Source organism: Boeremia exigua, assembly GCF_020726555.1.
Source record: "Boeremia exigua strain MPI-SDFR-AT-0100 chromosome Unknown C7974scaffold_3, whole genome shotgun sequence".
In the NCBI taxonomy this organism is placed as follows: domain Eukaryota; kingdom Fungi; phylum Ascomycota; class Dothideomycetes; order Pleosporales; family Didymellaceae; genus Boeremia; species Boeremia exigua.
The window spans coordinates 2,561,440-2,577,330 of NW_025763520.1; the positions used below are offsets into that span (position 1 = coordinate 2,561,440).

The window sequence follows — 15,891 nt, forward strand, 5'->3', positions numbered from 1 at the left end:
TTGAAGTAGATTATGATGTCAATCATTGGTCTTAGCGTCTGTGTGGAGAACGCTGCCGTCTTTGCCAGGTCTAAGTTTACTTCCATACGATCACGACCTAATTAATAGAGGGTGCAAGGCTGTGAAAGTGGAGGCTGACACGTACAAGTGCTGTATTGCCCACGCGCACAAGTGCTCAATCGCTTACGTTCTTTGCTTCGGGTCATTCGCCTGGGGGCCTGTCGTAGCGTATGCCGAGCTAGTGGACTGCAATTATCAAGAGTGAAGGGTTCTTTCCCTGTATTCGTGAGACATGACCTCTGTCGAGTAAAAGAGCTCCACTGAGAGTTGAAGAAGCAATCAGCGAAGAAAGGAGTCGATCATCATTCGTGATCAATTGACTTGTTAGAGATCAAAGCTTCGTTACCAATCTTGCAGCGCCAGTAGCACCAACAAGAACGCCGTACGCCGCACTACCCTGGGTATATCAACATCATGACGCCCGCTAAGCCCACAATGACACGTTCAAGTACCGGGGACACCGTCTTTCGCTCTCATTCTGCCATTCTTCACAGCGCCTATGGTAACAGCCGCCTCGCCTGTCATCCACCCGGGCATCTTCTCGCCGTCGACGATGCCCTCTTCGACCAGCTGTCTGATGCCAGCAAAGACGTGTGTGCCTGTAAATGCGATGCGGACGTTAGGCGTCCAGCCTTCTTCGTTTTGGAGCTGCTCGGTCTCTTCGGCTGTTCTGTCGAGGATTGAGGGTCGACCTCTACGTCCGCGATTCGACGTTTGCGCACTAGATCTCGGGGTGTGACCGTCTGTCTCTGCACCAGGGCTTTGTGTGACTGGAAAGGGATCGTCAATGCGGACCTCGAATCGCTCAAGACCCTGACCGTCGTCAGGCTGCGCAGAAGTTCCAAATCTGCCCTGTGCCACTTCCTTCCTCCACTTCGACTCGGGCGTCTCGGTGGCATCTAGGGACCTCTTTGGCCGCCCGGGCCCGATCTTGGCCGAAGTGTTGGCGACATGCTTTCCCTTGCTCTCCTTGCCGTGCTCGTCACTTTTCTGAGTAGTGATAAAGTCCAATGCATTTTGGCTGAAGCTATGATCTTGAAAGATACTCCAACCTCCCATGGCGCCATTACTCTTACCCGGCCCCCGGTAGGTGAGAAGAGCATCGAGTGATTTGCTGGTGAAGTTCGTGCTTGTGAGTTGATACCTTGCCGAAGGTCGGGAAAAAGCCTTAGGTATTGCCTGCTGCACGATGTCCCTCAAATGTCGGCCGTCATCGCCCACTACCTGTCCGGTGTGTGTTGCCAGGGACGAATATACGAACGGCGACCCATTGGGCCACACGAAGAATACAGCCTTAGCACTATCTGAGCCGCTTGTGTCCAGAGCCAGTGAGCTCTCGTTGCTATACGGAGAGTCGTGGATGTAGACACGTAGAATAGTCATGGGCGATGTCTTGATCCTGGTGATCAGATAGTGCGCTTTCATCAGCGGAATCAGCTCGCGGGCAAGATTCGACATGAACGTCTGTGCTTGGAAGCGGGGGAGATGATCTGAGTCGTTCGTGACCTCCATGTCGGTAACGGCTGAGCGTGCATTGGGTATCCTTGTCAATCGCCTGGCAGTCCAGCGCAACGAGTTAGGATGGTCGAGCAGATATTGTATCTCGGCCGTGGCGAGCATGTACATTGATATCCCGCTCCTCCAGTCTCCCTCAAGTATGCGGTCAAGCACCTCTCTCCTCCCGCCCTTGCGCGCGGCCAGCTCCTTGTATGTCTCAAGCAGCTCCTCAAAGCTCTGTGCCGGCTCATATAGCTCCTCGCTCAGTTCATCGTCTTCCTCGTCTTCGGTCCCATTGCGGTCGCCGAGGAGAAATGGCCTGCAGAAGTCGCGGTTCTTCTTGCTCAGCCATTGCTGCGCGAGCGAGATGAGCGATTGGCGGGACAACTTCGTGAAGGTGCGCTGGATATCGCGGTGGGTGACAGGCAGGCGATGTGAGTGGGGGATGTTTTTGTAGTCTGGAGCAGTAGCCATGGCGTGCGGCGCATTGATGCTCTACATGGGAGCTATGGTGTTGTTTATCGAGTGCCTTATCGGCCGGTACGCGTCAAGCGCGACGAGCTGCACGTGACCGTAGCAACCAAGCCTTTATGCCTTTGGGCAGGTTCAGCCTCTACTGTAGCAAACATGCCAACAGCTGCTCATCTGATTTGATGATGTCCAAGGTTCAGCGCGTCCTTCCAAAAGTGCGACATAGCCGGTTGCAAGAGTCACGTGCTGAAAGCCCTCCAGCCCAAGGAACCGACGGCACTTCACGCTGCAAACGCTCCTGCCCGGAGCTTGTCCGTCATGATCGTCGGCAGTAATCGCGGTGCGCGGCACTGAGACGTGATTGGCTACTGCACTTCCGATGCGTCTTTCGATTACAAAGCTTACAATTAGTGAGCAGAACAATACTAAGCATTTGCAGGTAAGACAACCGAGTTATGTGTAGCAGTGTCGAGCGCCGCGAGAAGCGCAGTGTAATCGCTACCTTCATGACACCATCGTGAACTGCATGACCCCAACTGGAGAAGACTTGCGACAGTCGGATAGCGTTCCGTGTTCAGAGCGTGGGGTGAGCGCTGCGCACGATCTCGGCAACCGCATCAACATCGGCAGCATTACATTGGCAAATCTGTCACCCTAACGCTTGCGCACGTCCGATAGCGCGGGGCTGAGTGGCTCACAAATTCCCTCCAGGCACTGAATTCGACTAAACGTCACCATTCGCAGCTGTCACCACTCTGCCACCACGCACCATCTCACGACCACAGTTGCGCGACATCACCTTGTGTGGAACAGTCTCTTCCGACCAAGAGTTCCGGAGATAGCGACGCAAAACGCGCTTGACGCAGCCGCGTCGATTCGGACCCATTGTTCGTAGCCTCTTAGCGGGTCCAGCCGACTCCACGAAAACCCCTCGATATTGGACTCCATCATTCCAACAACAACTGTCACGCCCATCGTCAGTCCTCGATCAGCACGCCGAACGCTCATGTCGGGATACAAGGGACCGCGCGGACCCAATGTGTCCCAGTACATTGCAAATCTAAACCAACTGTCACCACCCACGGAGAGCATCGCGGATCCGCAACCCGTAGCCGAAGACTTCTCTGCGTTCTTGAACACAGACTTCTTCGATATCAACGGCGGCACCAACGTCAATCTCAACTCACCCATCGACTTCGGTGTTGACTTCGACGACATCAAACCCTCCACACAACCGACCGCCGAGAATTCCCCGAGGAACAGCATCAGCGCGCCGAGCACAAAGCCCAACATGGACTTCAACTTGGACAGTAAGTTTGCATTCCACTAGACGCGTTTGTCGCTTCTCTCCTTCTCACCGACCCTACATTCTCCGTGGTCGTTCATCCATATGGCTAGCAGTCTTGCCTGTTTCCCTGGCCAATCACATGTGCAGCCTGGGTACATGCCCCACTGCCATGTGCATCACAACCCCCACACCTGTCCCAGCCATTCACAGCGCCGGAGAGGCTGCAGTGCCGCTGAGCTTAACATCCCCTCTAAGCACGCAATTGCCCGGCGCAAGCAGGGCACCTCGCGACTCAAGTCTTGAACTCTGCACTTCTCCGCGTTTGCTGTTACACCAGACTGCCACATCGCAATCATTTCGCACGCGGCCATGGCTGACTTTGACCTCTTTGCAGGCGACTTCCAATTCACCGACTTCTCCAACTTCAACACGGCACCCATCATCGACACATCCATGCCCAGTCTGTCGCAGCCGCAACAACCCCACTACCCTCTATCGGCTACATACGCACCGCAACCAAGCGCCATCTCACCTATCAACTACGATGACTCGGCATCAAAGAAGCGCAAGGCTGAGGACATGACTGCCGACACACCGGTCTACCTCGATGAGCATGCACGTGTTGCCGCCGAAGAAGACAAGCGTCGTCGCAACACCGCCGCATCCGCGCGCTTCCGCGTCAAGAAGAAGCAGCGTGAGCAAGCTCTCGAGAAGACCGCCAAGGACATGAGCGACCGCGTGCAGCAGCTGGAGGCTAGGATCGGACAGCTCGAGACCGAAAACACATGGCTTAAGAGTCTGATCACCGAGAAGAGCGCGGGAAAGAGCTCGTCTTCCGACATCAAGGCCCTGCTTAACAAGCACGAGGAGCAGAAGGCTGGACGGAGTAGCCCTGCACACACTGAGGGTGTGGGCACTCAGGCATAGGTCACGAAGGCCGGAGCCAAAAATGTTATTAGACTGTTTCAATACCCCAGCTGTTAGCACCTGGGGTTTCGATGATTTGCATAACGGGGGGATTGGAGGCCGATATACGAGTGACGAGCGATATGCGATACCTTTTGTTTTGTCTAACATAATCCAAAGACTACCCATTTCTATACATCATCTACTTCTCTACTTCCATCTTCCATCCCATCATGCCACTCTGTCCATCTTGATCTCCCTCACCCTCAGGCGTCCCAAAACCCTTGCGGGTCCTCTCGGACACGGCCGAATATACATTCGCCATTCCGCAAAAAAATGACGCTATCACACCAACCCCCAAATCAGCCAGCGCCGCTCGGCACCACCCAGCAACATCCTGCAAACCATTCACCGACCCGTCCCCCTCACACCCCTGCTTCCCATGCGTTTCCCACCGCAGGCCGCGCTGCATGCTCCCGGCGCATGCCCCCACACTGTGTCGCTCGCACATCTCGCGAAGAGCCTTGTCGCACCTGGCCTAGACTGTACGAAGAGGACCCTGCAGGACTGTCACTCGAGGCTAAGGGCCGAGCCGGGATCGGAGCTGACACATGGTTTCGTTTGACGGAAAGTGTTGGGTATAGGCGTGTGGGATGGGGCGTATGGCGCGGCAAGCGGTGGCCGGTGAGTGGTAGGTGAAATTGAGCGTGGGTTTGTGCTGAGTTCAGTGCTATAATGTGTGTCTGCTGGGCGGTTGGCGCTGTGTGTGGGTTGGTGAGTGTAGTGGTTGCTACCTCGTTTGCACAGTACTGTGCTGCTGACACGCCAGAGTGCTGTTGAAATGCACGTGGCCAGCTCTCTGCAGGGAGGTGCAAGGCGAAAATGTTCGATCTCGAGGGTAAGGTTGATTCCACATCAACGTCGTAGGAGTGACGGTATCTTGACTGTAGCTGTGTAATTGACTGATGCTCTCCTACACATCCAGTCCTGCTTATAGAGTATCCCACAGGGTTTGCAACACGCTTCGACCGATGAGCTGACAAGCTTCTAATATTCTAATCCACGAGTTGAAAAAAAAAGCAGTGGGGATTGGTCATTACATACACATCCGTTGTGTCCTCTGTTCTCTGTAGTACCCGAAGGCAAGCGCCGGACTGCGTCGTTGACCGGAATTCTCTTAATACCCTTCAGTCTTCCAGTCTGATGCAGGGGGCTTGGATCTAAGCTTTCTCCTTTGGTAACACATTCAATATCATGTTTGAAGTGTAGGTGTGTGGCGTCCACCTGCCTTCAGATATTCGCGTCTACAGTTGCTTCTCGATGCCGGCTTACCTCAAACTGGTAAGTATGAGGAACAGAGATGTCCAACCAAGATCACTGGACAGTGACGCCCTCGACATGGACAAAAATACTGTGGCCGACGGAGACTTCTCAAATTTTTATGCAATGCTGACATTACTTGTGCTCTGGTTTCTGTTGATGTGGCTATCACTACATGCACACCTACAATTGACGATACATCAAGAAAGGATGTCAAATGCTGTATCTAAATGCAACGATCTACAATACAGACCATCCGTCTATTCCCAGACGTCCGCACACCCGACTGCTTGTTCAACGACGGCTTTTCCCAACAAAGACGATTGAAAGCGAGGGTAAGGTCTGGTCATAGTTTGCTAGCTGGATCAGGATTCATTTATGAAAATATGCCACGACATAGTCACTTTGATAACATGACCTCCTGTTCAGAGATATGTTGGAGGAAGGCAGTATTCGTATGAAAGATGCGAGTTGACACTACCTGTGGACATTACAACCTGCTGTGCCCATCACACAATGTCTGCTTGCTATTCTCGACTTTACCATAGTAAATCCACGAACAGAGATAGCCGTGGGACACGACCGAGTGGGGCAATGGCCAGGGTGATGACTGACTTTCATATGGTTCCACAGCCGGGGATGCATCGACTTCTCAGATCAAAGGTGTAAATCCATCCTATTCTTCATCGCTGTCGCTTTCGCTCTCGCTATCACCGTACAGATCGACCTCATCCGAATCCTCTGAAGACTCATCTGAGTCTGAAGACACAGTTCGCCAATCACCCCACTCGTCATCGCTGTCAGACGGCTGATTGATGATGAGGTTGACGCTAGTATTCGAGTAGGCCTTGACAAGACGCTCCCAATCGTAATCCAATTCTTCAGCAAGCACTTGGACATTGAGCTGAAGACTTGCCAAACCAGGGACTGTGGTCGCATAGTCGCTCGCCATGCGCTCAAGAACAGGGAGGAAAAGCTCTTCATCTGCACCCCACCGGATCGAAAGACAGAGCGATTCGATGGCAGGTGGTAGGAATTCGAGGATAGTCGCGGAAGCACCTGCGCGTACATTCACAACCATGCGTAGCGGGCACTTCAGGTCTCGAAGTCTTGGAAATTGTTCAAGCCCGTCATGGACGAGGGGATATTCGTCTTCTTTGTGTTGCGGTTCGTGATAGATATCAAGGCTTTCTAGGTTTTCCTTCTGTTGACATAAGGCATTCAGGAGCACGTTGCCAGACCCGTCTAGAAGTATGCTTTCCTGGTCACCGTGAAACCGGAAACTTTTCAGACTTCGTATCGAGTTGATGAGAGTTACCAGTGTATTGAAGCGCAAAGAACACTCCTCTAGGACGAGGGCTTCGAGGTTATTGCAGCCGTCCGGAAGCAGACGCCTGAGCTCGGCTGGCGCGCGCATGTCCAGCTCGAACTCGGTCAGGTCTCGCAGCTCGAGTCTCTGCAGAGACTGCAAACGCAACAGAGGAACAAGATGATGTATAACCATATTCTGAGCGTCAATACGCACGAACTTGAGCGCACTGAACCGATGCGCGTGCCCAAAGTGCTCGCCGGTTGTTGCTTTTTTGATGAGCTCAGGCCATTTGGCCTTCGCGTAGGCCGAAATCTGCCCATCCTCAACATCAAGTGACATAAGATTTGGAGTGTGTAACATCACAGCTGTGTGTAGGATGTCGAGCTCTATGCTCTCGGCGTTGCAGCGAGTAGCCCATCCTTTCCAGTCAGGAAAATCGAGGTCTCTCATCCCCTCCTTGATGATCTTCTTGTCACGAGCAGTCGGTGAGTACCGCGTCCGTTCAAGATGAGCATCGTCGCCATAACGGAACTTGGCATGACGCACGCTACCGCCGAGGTGCGAATTCGAAACTAGTGTGCGGAGGAAGAGATATGGCTCGCAGAAATAGCTGTCGTAAGTAGCATACAGCTTATCGCTGACAATGCGATGAAGATTGCGGGTCGTTAATGATAGGCTTAGCAGTGTATGTAGCTGAAAGTTTTGCATATCGATTCCAGGTAGATACGACAGGATCTCTAGAACCAGCTCATCTGGTAGATCGTTGAGTGTGGCATATTGATGAATGGTTCCTGGTTGTTGGAATTTAGATCCAGCGGTTTTCTCATTTAGGTGGTGGGATTTGATGGCCTGCGATGGTAGAGGAGGGAAGCTGACCGAGTCGCTGTTGATGATCGTTGCCATGTGGTAGATGACGAAACCTGGCCCTCACACCCCAAACAGACCAGAAGTACGGAGTATGAAGGAAAGTCCACAGATATGTTTGATATTGTTAGCTGCACTCCTAAGTATGTCGAGTCGACAGGTCGAGATGAGAAGAGTGGTGGGGGCGAAACGGGCAAGGCCACCGATTAGTCATTCAGTAGTGTTCGTCACACAGTGCGTCTCTTGTTCTACGGTATAGGCACTGCGTAATCCCCACTATCAAGCTATGTGCTTCTAGACTGCTTTGCCCATCTTGAAAGCGCCTGTGGTCTTCAACCTAATTGTTGACTATCAGCGTTTTTTATACTCACTCGTGAGTCGTTCAGAGCCGACTTATACCCCACTTCGTCTTCAACATAGGAGTACGTCTGAATGCGAGACTGTACGTGCAGATGAATTAAAACGGAAGTTAATATTCCATTTAACTATAGAGCCGATTCCATGTTCGTGGTGTTGCTGGGAATGGTTATAGACAACACATGACTAGTGCACCGAAAGCGGATTGGCCCTCTTGGCGCTCGCACACTAAGCGAGCGGAGCGGATTAGTGTGCGATATTCCCACACGCCGCGAAAACCACGAACTCGACGACAGCCCACCCGTAGCGACTTCAAAGACCACCCTCCCGTCTTTCTATATACCAGCCAAAATGGAGAACGAACGCGGCGAGCTCGTTGACCGTAAGGACGCCCGCGATCTGCTGGAGCTCGGACAGGGGTCTTCGCAATGCGATTGAACCTAGGTCTGGTGGCAGCCATCTGAACAGTCGCTGACAATTCCCAGTTTACGTCCCCCGCAAATGCGTAAGACCGCACCGCACGACCTGAACCCCTCGCGCGATACTAATTCCACCGCAGTCCGCTACCGGACGCATCATCAAGGCCAAGGACCACGCTTCCGTCCAGATCAGCGTCGCCAAGGTCGATGAGAACGGTCGCTACACCGGCGAGAACCAGGTCTACGCCCTCTCTGGCTTCGTCCGCGCCATGGGCGAGTCCGACGACAGCCTGAACAGGCTCACACAGCGCGACGGCTTCCTCAAGAGCGTCTGGTCTGCGTCGAGGTAAACGGTTGATGGAAATGGAGTTGAGGTACGCGGACATCTGTACGCAATGCTGCTGGGCATTGTTGAATAGGAGGGCATTGGCTGACCGGACCCAGGATATTCGGAATCTGAGCTGCGTCTCAGAGGCGTGGGCATGCATTTCATGGCGACTTAGGCCTTCATCTCCTATCTCATGAAGACTTTCACGGTGTCACGAGGCAAGGAACTGGTTAGGAACCAATACGATCGAATCCAAAACGCTCCTCCGTCGCTGCAGTGCGCTCAGTTACCATTCTCAATTGCAGGTGTACGCATGCAACAGGATCATAGTTGGAAGTCTTGCCAACTGTTGTGACTTAGACTACTGACCAGAACCTCGCACACTTCTGATTCTTAGATCCACGATTGTTCCGTTATTAACTTTTGTCCGTCGATTCTCCTCCAGCGTAGGAGCCAAAGTCACGTCGATCTGATGATCTTGCGTCAAATTGTAGCCCTTTTAGGCACAACCCATGAATGTACTGCGCTTGGTCTATGTACCAACAAAAGCACGTCACCAATACGGATTCGATGCAACATCTTGACCTCAATGCAAGAAGAAACAGACCCAGCCAATGAGCAGTAGCCGTCTATTCCGCCAACAGCACCACTCCCGCAGGAGACCGAAGTCAAGACAAGATGTCCTGGAGAGCCCAAACCCCCCATCGCCCGACGACCCGACGTGGCTCCTAATGCGAAACAAGGCGACATGAAGTCACCGGGTAAACGTGCATACAGCCGCCAACACTCGCAAACCCAAAGCCCACCGCGGGGCAGCTTTAACCTCCGTCGCCCAACTCCATCTCACCTCGTATTTGCCTGCCCCTCCACACCTCGGCTCGCCTGTGGGCCCATTCCAATCACTTCCCATGTGTCGATCCTGCCGTGCAACAACTGACGAACAATAGGTACGGGTGTTTGCACCTGCTGACCAGGCTTCGGAGAGGATCTGGAGCGGCGCCGTCCCGCGTGGTTCCTGGTGCCAAGATACAGTCGGCACGGCAAGTGTATGCGCATCCCCGATTACCATCGCACTGGGATTTTGGCTGGGTTGCGAGAGACAGATATGTCGGTTCTAGATTATTTGATGCCTGTCGGTTTTTACATCACAGCGCATATACGTCTCTGGTGGGTGCATGTTCGCGTTTCATGCGGGCTGTTGAGCACGCATACGAGCATGCATTGCTGTCCCGAGTAGGTGGGGTTTCTGTCTCACAGTCTTATCTTAACAACGTTCTTTTGGTGTTCGGCCTAACCCCTGGCTTCCAACACAAAACAAAGCATAAGCTACAGGTGTATTTGTAACACTAACAGCGCATGGGACAGGGATGCGGCGCTTATAACGGTGATGCCCATGTACTTTCCTGTGTAACTCCAATTGGTCATGTGCGTCAAGCCCAATACACAAGGTTGCTCCACGACAGTATGTAAAGCTACAGCATATGTAGCTTGCACAGGCTACAACCTAAATGTGGTACAGGAGAAGGGAGGGCGCCCCCAGTAGAAACTTTGATTGGCGCTGCTTGGGCTGACCAACCGTTTGTTGGGATGTTATTGTCATTGCGCAATGAATGGGACTGATGTATCACTCGTCAGGCAGCTTCACAGCAGGTTCAAACCGACCTGACGTGTCAAGGTGAGTTGTGAGTTACAAGAACAGGATGCATGCATTCGCGCAGGTGTCACGCGCCTTCGAACATGTCACAGGGCCAGGCCGTTGAGTATGCGATAACGGTACTGTAGCTCAAGTAACACAGCGTTGGTATCGTGGACGTGATCAACAACGGCACGTGCAGTTTCTACGTCTACCACCTGTGCAGTATGCTGTGCGCGTAATGACTGTTATCAGCAGAGAGGTACATGCACTACATTGGTGGTGTCATTTGTAGGGGTTCTACAATTTACATTTAGCCTAACGCATCCACATGCGATCGTGTCCCAAAACTTGGCTCCGCAAGCGTATTGTAGCAATTAGTTGCTCAAGTTTGGAGCGCAATACAACTCTTGGAATAGAAAGAAGAGTTGGCAAGGTTTCACTGGCTGTTGTAGATAAGCGGCGTCATCGAGACAGCCGGATCGTTCAGAATTGTCCGAGTAGTCTGCCGCCCAAACATTGCATTCCATACGATGAAGTGTCTCGTGTCCGGGGAAGTGGGTGGTGTAGCGGAGCACCTAAGTAAGGTTTCCGGGACTCGCGCTTGGCGGTACTGAGCGGTGTGAATATGCGAGTTATGTGCAGCAGTGCGCGTTCATGCGGACCGACGTCAAATCCGATTGTGATGTCAGCTTCAAGTTGCTAAGTGACTCCGAACAAATTGCTTTCCCCGTGGTCGGGAAGGTGTCAGGTTGAATTTGCACTCGTCTGCGGGCCGGACCCGGGAGTGGGCGCAAGAACACGCGTTCTCCTGCTGTCCACTTTACGAATACCACTTGAGGTTTGGCTCCGTTGCTGCTGGCTGCTGGGTGAGGGAGATTGGCTACCACTGTCACCGAACGCGCCACGCACTGCAGACACGGCTCTACTCTCCCCCACTTTCCAGTCCTCACCCGTTTTCACCAACTTTAAACGCTCTTTTTCTGCTTTGCTCTGGAGCAGCTCATGTATCTTGGTTTCACGACGATTGCCCGAGACGCAGTCGCACAGACAGCCTTCAGTGGGACAGGCACCGTCGGAGAGTGTGGCTTCAGTAAACCAAGCAGACAGACAGTTGGTATGCCCACCGTGTCCGCAAAGAGAGCACCAAGTCCACAGTGTTGCGGGTGGTGGGTTCCATACCTCTGGCACTGACGGCGAGAGGCCGTCATCTGTCACCTCTGGCACTGTGCCCGCGGATATAGACGTTGATCCTTTCCTTTTATGGCCCTTCTCATCTCGATGCTTTGATTTTAACTTTCGCTTTGAGCTGATAGGTTCAAAGGCTGGGTACTTCCCCCAGCATATCGGACAAGGTGCTTGTGCACGCTTACACGACTCGCAGCGCATTTTATCTTTCGGATTGTTGATCGGAGACTTACAACTAAGACACAATAGGCCAAGCTGGGTGTCTTTCAATGCTTGCTCATAGACCGAGGGATACGTGGGATATGCAAGCCGCCGAAGAGAAGCTGCCGAATTGAAGAGTGACAGGCTGTGCATCTGTGCATGATACGTATGAAGAATTGACTCGGCTTGGTAGGGATTGATACCCGTAGCTATCACTTCTGCTAGCTGTTTCGATAAAATGGCTTTGGCCTGTGTAGGCGTGAGGCCTAGAGCTAGAAATGTGTCCGAGAAGGCACTCAAAACCTCGTTCACATCAATGTCCGATTTGTCGGACGGTCCATGCGTTTGGGGTAACAGCGGTGTCAGCAGGAGCAGAAGCAACGATGGGAATTGCGCGTCGGATAAGGTGTTTGTGTGAAACTCGAGGATACTGTTCAGTAAGTCAACGACTGTGAATGCTGACGTACTCTCAGCATCAACCTGCAATGCTTCAAAGTCTGACAATAGCATCTGGCTATCTTTCGCAGCCACGGTCGAATGGGAGATAGTCTTTGCGATAGCAGGTGATGTTGCAGATGACTTCAGAGCTTGTGGAGACTTTGGTTCCTCATGCACATCTGGAATGATGGTGCCACTAGCCTCCATGTCAGCATCGTAAGTGGACGAAAACGAGGTGCTTTCGTGACTGCTCGCATATGCAGACGACTCTGAGCTGTCATGGCGCATGAGTTGATTTGTCCGTCGCAAAGCGTCCATGTCTTGAGTAACCCTATCGGCGCTATTGGGCAGCATTAGATGGCCAGTATCGATATTGCTAGCAGCCGAATTGTCGTGCTGGCTTTGAGATATGGCAAGGATCGGGATCGTGCCTGGACCCCCTTTTGTAGTTGGACTCAGAATTGGCTCTTGGTCAAGACTGGGGGTGCCTGTAGGCCTACCAAAACTCGATTTGTCAGGCTCATGTTGCCAACCCGTCGACAATCCCTCCACCCCGTGCAGATCGAAGTTGTCACTTTCGAACGAGCCTGATACTGAGCTTCCGTGCTGAGAGTCGGTCGACGCAGAAAACATAGTGAAACTCTCACCCGAGTTGTGTCGCTCCAGTGGAGGCGGAACGAGCGGATGATTAGTATAAGCAGATGCTGGGTTTAGGTTTAAAGGTGTCCGAGGCGAGGCGCGCCAGCTCCCTGCTGCAGCTCGACGTTCTTCTAGGCCTTCAGGAGAATCGTACCAGTGACCTCCGTTAGATCCATTATGTTTGGGAAACGCAACACCTCGCTCGTTACTGGCTTCCGGAACCCCCAAGACTGATGGAGGGAGATGAATCTTTTCGTCATGGTCCGGGTCGGGAAGTTCGGGCCTCCGTAGATCGGCAGATTGTGGGGCAGACGTATCGACAGGGCGTGCAAGTGGTGTTGCCAGATTCGAGGTGCTTTCCACATGAGTAGTCGCTCTCATGCGAGGCGATGCAGAACGTGGCTTATCGAGAGTCCCAAGAAGTGCGCGGACAGCCGGATTCTGAGGCTTGCTATGTACATGCAACTGGCCAGAGGTGTTGTTTGGATCCTCGAATTTGGCCTTTTTATTCTTTAGCCGCTGCCTCCTATGTATCTCTGCACGACGTTGGGTCGCATTAGACATGGCCGCACCAATCAAAGTCCAAGTTTGGGCAAGCCTGTGATACGCAGCTCTTTGTGCGTATTCAGCGTTCTGCTGGAAGGGTTGTTCCAGGTCCAAATACGACTCTAAGGTAGGGCGATCAGGCAGTGACTGCGCCTTGTATTTCTGGGCAAGATATGCAAAGACCTGAACATTGATCGCACCTGGGAGGACTCCCCGAAATGCAAGTTGGTCCGGCTTGAACTGGCCACTTTGGTTACTCATAGAATCAGGCAAAAACATGACTTTAGGCGTGACGTCGGACGGAGGGGTACTACTAAACGACTTTGCCGATCTATTACTGGCCGTGCGGCCATGGTGGCGCTTTAACGAAGAGGAGAGGAGGCTCTCGTCGAAGCTGTTGTCTGCAGAGTTGCGTAGACTGTTTTTCTCCAGGCTGCCGTGCTTCTCAGTAGGTGCACCAAGATACTCATCGTCGTACGGTAGGCTTGCAGAACGCCGTTGTCGTAATCGCTTCTGCGCAACGCCACTTACTTCTCCGTTTGGCGATATCGCGAATGCTTGCAAAGGCCGTCGTTCTGTAGTCTTCGGGGCATGATGGACGTCATTTTGTTGGAATATACCTTCTCTGCCAACAGTCCACAATGTGTCACGTGTGTGCCAGAGCATATCTGATGGCTGGCTCCGGAACTTGTTGATCTCCCTGTAAGGCAGATGCGGGCGTCGGAAGTCCCAGACATGTATGACTGGATGATCTCGATCGTAAGATGTTGCCACCTGTGTGCACTGAAACGCGCCCTTTTCATGAAACTCATCAGACCAGTAGGGTGGCCTCCATCTGGCTCTGTGCACGGGATAGGGTGTAGTTAGGACGTAAACGGCTTTTTGCCGTCGACCGTCGACAGAAAAGTCCCAAATCTTGATGGTTCGGTCTACGCCTGCGCTGAGTAAGTGCTTTCCATCAGGGTGCCAGTCGATTGACGTGCACGTCTTCTGGTCGTGTGCAGGGATCTTTTGCTTGGGGCCCTTGTTGTGACGGAAGTCCCAACGCTGTATGGTGCCGTTGTCTGTGCCAAAGGCGAATTCCATGGCATCGGTAGGAGACCACTGAACGTCACGGATGCCGCCACTGATCCCCGGAAACTGGTCCCGGCTCGTGCAGGCAGCATCTCGACGCAAATCACGCAAGTCCCAAAGGCGAACAGTGGCGTCATGGCTCGCAGAGAGCAGCAGATGGCCCTGGTGCGGGTTGAAGGCGAGCTTGTGGACTTGACGTGTGTGTTCATGCAGTCTGACAAGCTCTACGCTGGCACGATTCAGGTCGTACAGGATGACTTTGCCATTGGCGACGGCAGTTGCAATATGCGAGCTGAACTGGCCATGCGACCACTTGACGTCCTGGATGCCCAGGCCCTCGCGCTGGCGTGCAGAGTCGGCATAGGTGAGCACGGCAGCGCGCAGATTGGTCTCGTCGACGATCTTGGTGCCGTCGACACGCACCGTCTTGAGGATTTCCTTGCCAGCAAGCACGGCATGGGTGCGCTCGCGGTTGATGTCAAGGGCGGCGATGTCCAGGCCGGTCTTGTGTGTGGCATCCAGCGAGTGGCCGGTGCGGATGCTGCATGGCGGCTTAGTAGACGAACATCAACACATCAACATCAACATCAGACGGAGGTGACGGGGCGACGGGGGGCGGTGCAGAGCCAGGCCGGCCGGTGGTTGGTGGCGTGGGTCGGAAGGAAGCACGGGAAGGAGCCAGTGCGCTAGTGCCGACGACAGGGACGCTGGCAACACACACACCACACGCACGACCAGGCACACGATGCCGCGCGGGCTGCAGAGGGGCAGACAGGCAGACAGGCAGACTAGAGTGGACGTACCCGAGCAGCTTTGGGACTAGCGGATTCAGAGGCGCGCCGTCCGCACGATGTGCCTGCACGCTCGGCGGCCGCGAGGCATAGGCGGCCGACTGCAAGGGCTGGGCGACGAAACGCTCAAAGTACGAGCGGGTTTTTATTTTGGGCAGCGGCGGCGGCGGCGGCGGCGGCGGCGGGATCGCCGCAGTCGCTGGGACCCGACGGTGGTCGGTCATGTGTGGTGGGTGTGGAACCGTGACGACGGCGGACGGGCAGGGCAGGGCAGCTGGCTGGCACTGGGACGGGCACTGCCTCCAGGCGGGCGGTGAGGCTCGAGGTGAGGGCAGAGACGCAGAGACGCAAGCGATGCCCGACCTGCAGCGCGCTGGGGGGCACACGTGCGCGGCTGCGGGCTGCGGGCTGCGGGCTGCGGGCTCTGCAGCGATGCGAGCAGATGCGTGCAGCTGCAGTGCCACGGCTGCTCCTCCAACGCGTCCCTGATCTGATGCACGCCCGCGGTGGTTCTAGACCTAGGCCCAAACCCTGCTGGCGCGCCAAGCCCCACCCACAG

At 53.8% G+C, this 15,891-nt stretch overlaps 5 protein-coding genes across 5 annotated transcripts; 2 read left to right on the top strand and 3 right to left on the bottom strand.

Annotated features, from left to right (window-relative positions):
- Positions 1 to 362: 362 nt before the first annotated feature.
- On the bottom strand, positions 363 to 2,209 carry C7974DRAFT_388966 (centromere protein Chl4/mis15/CENP-N). Its single transcript, XM_046141319.1, has one exon. The coding sequence runs from the start codon at positions 2,029 to 2,031 to the stop codon at positions 505 to 507; it is 1,527 nt and encodes a 508-aa protein (XP_046000685.1). The 5' UTR covers positions 2,032 to 2,209; the 3' UTR covers positions 363 to 504.
- A 576-nt stretch (positions 2,210 to 2,785) lies between these two features.
- C7974DRAFT_136477 (uncharacterized protein) lies at positions 2,786 to 4,401 on the top strand. The gene is made up of 2 exons (XM_046135486.1): positions 2,786 to 3,338; positions 3,711 to 4,401. The coding sequence occupies exons 1-2, from the start codon at positions 3,035 to 3,037 to the stop codon at positions 4,241 to 4,243; spliced, it is 837 nt and encodes a 278-aa protein (XP_046000686.1). The 5' UTR covers positions 2,786 to 3,034; the 3' UTR covers positions 4,244 to 4,401.
- A 1,710-nt stretch (positions 4,402 to 6,111) lies between these two features.
- On the bottom strand, positions 6,112 to 7,892 carry C7974DRAFT_136513 (uncharacterized protein). The gene has a single exon (XM_046135487.1). The coding sequence runs from the start codon at positions 7,755 to 7,757 to the stop codon at positions 6,219 to 6,221; it is 1,539 nt and encodes a 512-aa protein (XP_046000687.1). The 5' UTR covers positions 7,758 to 7,892; the 3' UTR covers positions 6,112 to 6,218.
- A 534-nt stretch (positions 7,893 to 8,426) lies between these two features.
- On the top strand, positions 8,427 to 8,844 carry C7974DRAFT_432163 (40S ribosomal protein S21; the record flags this gene model as incomplete). The annotated part of the gene is made up of 3 exons (XM_046144831.1): positions 8,427 to 8,457; positions 8,561 to 8,580; positions 8,635 to 8,844. 3 exons carry the CDS (start codon positions 8,427 to 8,429, stop codon positions 8,842 to 8,844), a joined length of 261 nt encoding a protein of 86 aa, XP_046000688.1.
- A 2,277-nt stretch (positions 8,845 to 11,121) lies between these two features.
- On the bottom strand, positions 11,122 to 15,556 carry C7974DRAFT_449799 (uncharacterized protein; the record flags this gene model as incomplete). Its single annotated transcript, XM_046145719.1, has 2 exons — positions 11,122 to 15,082; positions 15,345 to 15,556. 2 exons carry the CDS (start codon positions 15,554 to 15,556, stop codon positions 11,203 to 11,205), a joined length of 4,092 nt encoding a protein of 1,363 aa, XP_046000689.1. The 3' UTR covers positions 11,122 to 11,202.
- Positions 15,557 to 15,891: the final 335 nt, after the last annotated feature.